This window comes from Neofelis nebulosa, chromosome 1, assembly GCF_028018385.1.
Source record: "Neofelis nebulosa isolate mNeoNeb1 chromosome 1, mNeoNeb1.pri, whole genome shotgun sequence".
NCBI classification, from domain to species: Eukaryota; Metazoa; Chordata; class Mammalia; order Carnivora; family Felidae; genus Neofelis; species Neofelis nebulosa.
The window spans coordinates 123,800,748-123,809,135 of NC_080782.1; the positions used below are offsets into that span (position 1 = coordinate 123,800,748).

Below are 8,388 nucleotides of genomic sequence, written 5' to 3' on the forward strand. Positions count from 1 at the left end.
CACAGAGCCTGCTTCAGATCCTCTGTCTCACTCTCTCTCTGCCTCTCCCCTGCTCGCACTCTCTCTTTCTCAAAAATAAAATAAACATTAAAAAAAAAAAAAGGATAAAGATGAAATGTGTTCTTTGACAAACAGTTGCTAAATTTCAGTCTAGCAAATAAAATACAGCCATATATATATACACATATATATATGTGTATTATATATATGTATATATATATACATACACATATATATATGTGTATATATATATATACATATATATATATATATACACATATATATAACTTTACTTTCTTTCTCGTTTAGGTAAAGTTGGCCAGAAGAAAGGTAAACCAGTCAATCATCATAAGGCAAATGATCTTCATTCACAGGAACTACACACTGTCATTAACTACCAATAGAATAGCATACCGGTTTTAATTTCTACAAATTAATTAGAGTGTAACAATATACAAAACCAATGTTTCCCAAATTGACAAAGGTGCAAAGTTGGGTATATGCCTTTCCATATCAGTAGTTTTAATTTTTATTTAATTATTTTAAGATGAATAATGACAAGGCCTGAACTTTTCAAATAAATTCAATTACAAAATTACCTTAGAATAGTGCTCCTCCTATACTCAAGTGGTGTACTTTTTAAATTTTTTTTTTTTAATGTTTATTTTTGAGAGAGAGAGTATGAGCAGAGGAGGGACAGAGAGAGACAGGGAGACACACAGAATATGAAACAGGCTCCAGGCGCTGAGCTGTCAGCACAGCTGACAGGGCTCAAAATCAGGAACAGCAAGATCATGACCTAGGCCGAAGTCAGACACTTAACCAACTGAGCCACCCAGGCACCACAGTGGTGTACTTTTAATAGCCTTTTTTAATATAATGATCTATACGGCAGTCACCAATTTCATTAAATAATATAAAACTTTTCCAACAAGGCCAACTATGGTTTATGTGCTAGTTTGAGATAGGCATGTCTTAAGCAACTAATTAAATTCATTGGTACAATCCATTAGAAAAGAAAGAGCAGGACAAGTAAGATAACTAGAACGGGAGTCATATAACCTAGTCAACTATGAATTAGCTGTGTGATCCTGGACAAGTCACTAACTCAACTGTTTCCAGACTTGTGAGGCTTTACCCAGAGTCCCAACACGAAGTTTCTAATGTGATAGTTGGTCAAATATGGATATTTTAAAAATTAATTTTGTAACAGTAAGAAGTGCATTTTCTCAAAATATAAAAAAAGTAGGAAAAAGTACCTTTACGAGAAACTCACTACGCTATCCTTACTTTTCTCATTTCACTTTAGATAAACGATAACTTCTATAGGGACTAAGTAAGCATTTATTGGAGAAAGAGCATGTTGTAACCCAAAACTGCCTATTTCTTAATCTGAAGAAGCAAAATAATAGCATGAGTTCTAGATTTAAATCTTAGCTGGGGCGCATGGGTAGCTCAGTTGGTTAAGCATCTGACTATGGCTCAGGTCATGAACTCACAGTCCGTGAGTTCAAGCCCCATGTCAGGCTCTGTGCTGACAGAGCTGGACCCTGCTTCGGATTCTGTGTTTCCCTCCCTCTCTGCCCCTCCCCTGCTCATGCTTTGTCTCTCTCTGTCTCAAAAATAAATAAAAACATTTAAAAAAACGATTAAAAAAATAAATCCTAGCTTTACCATTTACTAGCTATGAAACATTTTAACCATTTTTTTTGTTTGTTTGTTTTATGGATTCATCATTTCTCTGAGCCTACATTTATTCATCTATAAAAATGCAGATATCTACCTCAAAGGGGTGTTGAAATGATTAAATAAAATAACGAAAGTATCTAGTTTGGTACTGGCATATAATATGCATTCAATAAATGGTAGCAGTTACCTAAAAATGAGATGAGACAGGATTATCACCAAGATTCTATGACTTTACAGACAAGCAACAAGAGAGAAAAACTGAACACAATAAGGTTCAAAAAAATAGATATACTGAAATTGTTAGTTTATAATTGGTAAAAAAAAAAAAAAGAATTTCTTATACCTTTGGTTCTCTAGGAAGGTAAATTAGGCAAAAAGCAAAAACAAAAACAAAAAATGGTAGACTTCTCATTTTTTTTCTTTTACTTGCCAATTCAAGACTAATACTTTATAAAAAACTGCTTTGCTTTCTTTAAAGCAAAATATTTTATTTATCTTATCTATCACTAAATCAGAAGACCAGAAGTGATTTTCAGAGGTCATCTAGTACATTATCAGATCACTACCAGACTCAAAAAGGAATGTGCTTAAACTCATTTCCAACGCTTCATTCTTAAAATATTTTATCACTCTGATTAGATTAAAAAGTCTAGGGGCACCTGGGTAGCTCAGTCGGTTAAGTAACTTTGGTTCAGGCCCTGATCTCACGGTTCATGAGTTCGAGCCCCATGTCAGGCTCTGTGCTGACAGCTCAGAGCCTGGAGCCTGTTTCGGATTCTGTCTCTGCCCCTCCCCCTGCTGTGCTCTCTCTCTGTCTCTCAAAAAATGAAGGTTAAAAAAAAATTTTTTTTAAGTCTAAATTGCTTCTCAAATTTACCACTTACAAATCTCACATGAAGAGTATGTTATCTTTTGTATCACAATAGGGAAAATAAAAATACATGTTTGTATTTCCATAAAGAAATTCTGAAAGGAAAAAAAAAAGACATTCAAAGTGCAGAGGGCAGGATACTTGGGAGCAGGAGTTAGATCAAGACTTTTCACTGTATTTTCCTTTATGTCACTGTGACTCATAAACTGTATGCATGTAATCACCTAATGTAATGTACTAAATAACAGCCAAAAGAAAACCCCTACATCCTTCACACTTCACAATAAGGTTTTGCTCTGCCCAAATCCAATCAACTCTGGTTTGGCCCACCATTCATATAATCATGTTTATCAACACTTCATTTTGTATGTAAAGCCTTAAGGCTTTATAGAATGAAACTTGTGCAAGGTTGATACTCATGCAATGTAACAAATTGTTACAGTGATAACATATAACTTTGCCTTATGTAAACATTTCCTACCTCTCCAAAATTTGCTCACTAGAATACAAAGTTATATTTCCTAGGGGCACCTGGGTGGCTCAGCTGGTTGAGCATCTGACTTCTGCTCAGGTCATGATCTCACAGTTTGTGAATTCGAGCCCCATATTGGGCTCTGTGCTGACAGCTCAGAGCCTGGAGCCTGCTTCAGATTCTGTGTCTCCCTCTCTCTCTGTCCCTCCCCCACTTAAGATCTGTCTCCCTCTCTCTCAAAATAAATAAACATTAAAAATATTTTAACTTATATTTCATATTTTATCACTAATATTAATAATTTATGGAATAAAGCCCTTCCCACCTTGAATAAAGTCCCCATAAAGATTTTTTAGAAATTAATTTTTCAGAATAAATTTTTAAACAGTAATATAGTATTTTAAGTGAAATTTCCCCCAAATGATAAATTTACTACAGAAAATTTACAGCATTAAACCTTTCACTACTTTTCAATTTCTCTCTTGTCCAGATTATGAGCATAAGCCTTGAGATGCTATTAAAAGTACTGACTCACCTTGTTTACCTAAAGTTTGAATACAGAGTATTCATGACAAAATTGCCATCCCTGTCGATAAGAGTGGCCCCTAGACCAGTGGTTCTCAACCAGGGGTGATTTTGTCCCCAGGAGACTTTTAGCAATGTCTGCAGACATTTATGGCTGTCACAACTGGATGGGTTCTATTGGCATCTAGTGGGTAAAGGGATGTTGCTAATACCCAGGATGGCCCCTCACAATAAGAATTATCTGGACTAAAATATCAATAGGTTACTGTTGAGAAATCTTGCTCTAGATTATAAATGATAAGAAACTCCAAAGGAAATGACACATCTCTTCTCCAACTAGAGAAAATCAAAATGGAAATTCCGTATGCCTATACTTTTGCCTCTAAAAATAATTTTCAGGAAAAAAATTCCCTACAAAGCTTTTGCTATAAATTGCTGTATACAGTTTTAGTGTGCTTTTGCATAACTGTAAATATGGCACCTGCCTCAAGATAAGAAAAAAGCCTCAATATGATATCAAGCTATGCTTTCTAACTGGATATTTGTTTCTACAGTGTGTATATATGAAGAAACGCACACACATACGTAGGCTTATATAGGCTTAGAAAATTTCTGAAAGAAAAATTTTAATACTGGTTGTCACTGAAAAATGCAATTTGAAGGGTCAGTGGGGATGAGAATGACTTTTACTTTGCACGTTATATCTTCTACCTATACTGCTGAATTTTTCACCAGGAGACTATATGATTTTTATAACTTAAAAATATATACAGTATATGCACACATCCTTATGAGAGAAAATTAAAAGTCATAAATCTTACAAGAGTCTTTTCTTTAGGAATTTTCTTCTTTTTACTTAAAAAAAATCAAAACACTATAGAGGCTCCTGGGTGGCTCAATCAGTTAAGCATCTGACTCTTAATTTCAGTTCAGGTCATGATCTCACAGTTTATGGGTTCGAGCCCTGAGTTGGGCTCCGTGCTGACAATTTGGAGCCTGCTTGGGATTCTCTCTCCCTCTCTCTCTGCCCCTCCCCTGCTTGTACTCTTTCTCTCAAAATACATAAATATTAAATTTTTTTTCCAACCTGACCTCTATTCTGAACAATGGGTACATTTAATACCATCCAACGCAAGTTCCAATTTCTATTCAAGGCCTTGGACAGCTAAGGAACATGCTTGCTATGCCTGAAGAAATACAAAACAGGTATTTACTAATGTTTACATTTTTTTTAAAATTTTATTTATTTATTTTGAAAGAGAGAGAGAGAGAGAGAGAGACAAGAGAGAGAGAATCCCAAGCAGGCTCCACATTGCCAGCACAGAGCCCTATGTGGGGCTCAAACTCATGAACTTTGAGATCATGACCTGAGCCGAAACCAAGAGTTGGATGTTTAAGTGACTGAGCCACTCAGATGCCCCTAAAATTTTTTTTTTAACATTTATTCATTTTTGAGAGACAGAGAGAGATGGAGAATTGATGGGGGGTGGGTACTGGGCAGAAAGAGAGGGAGACAAAGACTCTGAAGCAGGCTCCAGGCTCTGAGCTGTCAGCACAGTGCTGCACACAGGGCTCGAACTCACGAACCTGTGAGATCGTGACCTGAGTCAAAGTCGGATGCTTAACCAATTGAGCTACCAGGCACTCCATGAGTGTTTAAAACAAGAACCAAAGATCCCAAATGGTGGTATTCTCTAAGGTGGTACCATTCTAATAAAAATTTTACAAAAAGACTCAAGCTCCTTCCGGCAACTAGGTTTTTTGACTTAGCCAGCAAGGAAAAACAGCCTGTTTTTTCAAATCTATTGGCTCTAATAATGAATTTAAAAAAAGGCCCTTGGAGTATCTATGCCTCTGTACACAAAATGTATAGAACTTCGACTTATTCTCAAGCAAATACACTAAGCCTCCACATTTCTTACTTATTTCTCACCAAGTCCTGCCCTATTGGGGGAACACGACAAAGTTTACTCTCAAACTGTAAAATAACTTGTTATCTCTCTGGATGTCTAGATTCTAAATACTTGGTTCTAAAACATCTAGGGAAGGTAAAAAAAAGATTTTAGGATTATTCATAAAATGCCAATTGGGTGAGTGTTTTTTGAAGAACATTATGGTCTCTTCATACCAGGCATTTAAAGGCAATAATATGGGAGAAGATATTTCATTTCACTCCCACAGAGATTGTAGTCTACCACACACACTGTACAGGAGAGACTAGATACTCCAGGAATTTCTTCTTTATATGGTATGGGAGAAAAAAGACGTAGAAACGAAATTTCCTTTCCCCACAGGTTAAGAAAGATATACACACTGACCATCATCTTAGACCTTGGTAAAGTCTCTGGGTATCCTAGACACAAAATGAGACTCACCCATATACACTTAAATACCTAAATTTTTCTTAGGCACAGAACAGTTAAGTAACAGGAAAATAAGTTCTTCTACCATTAGCCTAAATGGGTAAAAGAATCATGAATATATAAGTTCCATAATAAACATCAAAAAACCAAAGAGCTGTGGATTCTGCCCACAGCTTTAATCGCATGGTAGGGAGACTCCAAATGAAATACAGTAAGGTTGAGACACAAAGAGAGACTGAGAGTGGGTGTGTGTGTGTGTGTGTGTGTGTGTGCAAGCCTTACAGAAATGGTTACTACAAAAGCTCATTTCCCAGATATATTTATGTAAAAAAATACTATTTATGTAAAAATATTATTTATGTGAATTAGTGATCTTTTATCTCACTTATGATGATTATGTGAAAATGGTCCAGAAAATCAAGGACATCACATTTAGACCAAAGCAAACCTTTTCAGTTTAACAAGTTAAAAAAACAAACAAACAAAACAAACCTCTAATGTTTAGAGTCTAAAGAAATTCCCACTTATTTCCTAGGTAAAAAGTACATGTGTTTTAGGTTCCTAGTCATCAATTTCCATTGAAAGGATAAAAGAAAGCCTTCCATAAGTACAAGAGTGGAGGTGCTCCAGAGACTCTCCCCATAATTGCCTACTCAAATAAAATTCTGTTCCACTTTGGCTTAGCAGTTACTTACAGTGAAATTCAAAGATATGGACATTCAAGGGTCTAGCTCCCTTACATCCCACACGCTTTTTTCCAAAGCAAAATGTTGGAATGAAAATGTACTAAGGTTTTAAATCTAAATGAACCCCTGTTCAGGCATGGTAAGACAATGGTAGAATGGTAAGACAATGCACTAACTGTATTCAGCAACTCACAAATAGTTTCTTATTCCTCTCAAATACAACAGCCAGGATAGTCGTACACAGAGAAATCTCTGTACTTTAACACCAAGATCAGAGGTTAAAATAATTGGTCATAGGGGAATGAACCAGGCACCTTAGAACCAAAACAATACTCTTGAGCACTTAGAACAATAGCCATAAAGGAACAGTACCATATCCAAGTCATGGTCAAGAGAAAAAAGTACATACATAAAATATCTCCTTTTTCTCTAAAGCCCAAAAGATAATGATGCCTTGCATCCCATGTTGCTCAGACCTAAAAACACACAGTTAAGAGTTAAAAGAAATGAAGGATCTAATCATTAATCTCTGCAAAAGGTGTCCAGGGTTTCACCTTCCCCAAACCTAAAAACCTACAGACTTCATCTACCCAACTATTCCGAAGCTCAAAGATGCACTGGAATTTCCTTTTCCTGCATAACTTCACAAAAGGTCCCAGGTGAAAGGCTCACGTGCTTTTTCAGAGTAAAAGCAGAGAGCTTCTTCATACTAACCAGTTTCAAAGTAAAAAAGGAAATTAAGTTTTCTTACATACACAGGTAAGGCACAAGGCAAATAAATGTCAGACAACTCAACTTTGGGCACGGGCATATAATGGAAATGGTCTTGGCAGCTAGCAAACTCGGTTTCTCGGTCTGTCTCTCCCTCTGTGTCGCTCTCTCTCTCTCTCGTTCTCTCTCTCTCTCTCTCTCTCTCTCTCTCTCTCTCTCTCTCTCAGTACCAAGGGCAGGGACTCTGGCAAGACCCCGCCCCCCCATCTCCAAAGCGGGGTGGGCGGGAGGTAGCCAGAGGAGTCCTTGTTCCCGCGCGAAGCTTGGAGACCAAAGGACTCCCCATTGTGGGTCTACGGATGGTGACGGGAACCGGTACGGCTCGAGCCGCCGGCTGAAGAGTAAGCTGAGGGCGCACTAGGCCCGCACCGCTGCCACTGCCGCCATGGAGCCGATCGCTGTCAAAGAACGCCGGGGGAGCGAGAAGGTAGCCCCGACCCTATGCTGGCCCAAAGAGAATTCATGCCTCACACTGTATGGGAGACGGGGGTCCTGGAAGCGTACCTCGGACACCTCGTCCTCGTCGCTGCCAGAGGCACCACCTCCACCCCCGGTCCTCAGCACCGCCGCCGCCAACTTGAAATCCAGCGCCGCGTCCCCTCCGGCCGCACCGCTGCCGCCGCCACCGACTCCAGGCGCGGGCCCGGCCTCCCCAAAGAGTCTCACGGTGCGAATCCCCAGCCCGACCCCTCCCGGCGGAGGCGGCTCCGAGGCCCCGGCTGGGGCGGATCGCGGAGCCACCGAGTCCAGGTCCTCCTCAAAGGAGGTGCCGCCGCCTCCGCCATCGGTCAGCATGGTTCGCACGCGGAGCCGGAGACGCTGCCGAGTCACCCGCAGCCACCGCCGCCGCCGATCCCGGGAACGAGAGGAACAGCAGGAGGAAGAAGCTTCTCCTTCCCCCCGTCCCAGCAGCGCCACTAACTTCTCACTGCCTAACCTGCTGCCTCCCGCCCCTCACACTCGCCACTGGCTGCAGTTCCCCAGCGGCTGCAGATCATTGGACAAGGTGAC

General features: G+C 39.4%; 1 protein-coding gene across 5 annotated transcripts in view; it reads right to left on the reverse strand.

Annotated features, from left to right (window-relative positions):
* ANKHD1 (ankyrin repeat and KH domain containing 1) overlaps positions 1–8,314 on the reverse strand; it is a 133,167-nt gene extending 124,853 nt beyond the window's left edge. For all 5 annotated transcript variants that reach the window (XM_058734551.1, XM_058734556.1, XM_058734548.1 and 2 more), the window contains exon 1: positions 7,882–8,314. In XM_058734551.1, the coding sequence (XP_058590534.1) occupies positions 7,882–8,172 (291 nt within the window). In that variant the 5' untranslated portion in view covers positions 8,173–8,314. The remainder of the gene's footprint in view (positions 1–7,881) is intronic.
* Positions 8,315–8,388: the final 74 nt, after the last annotated feature.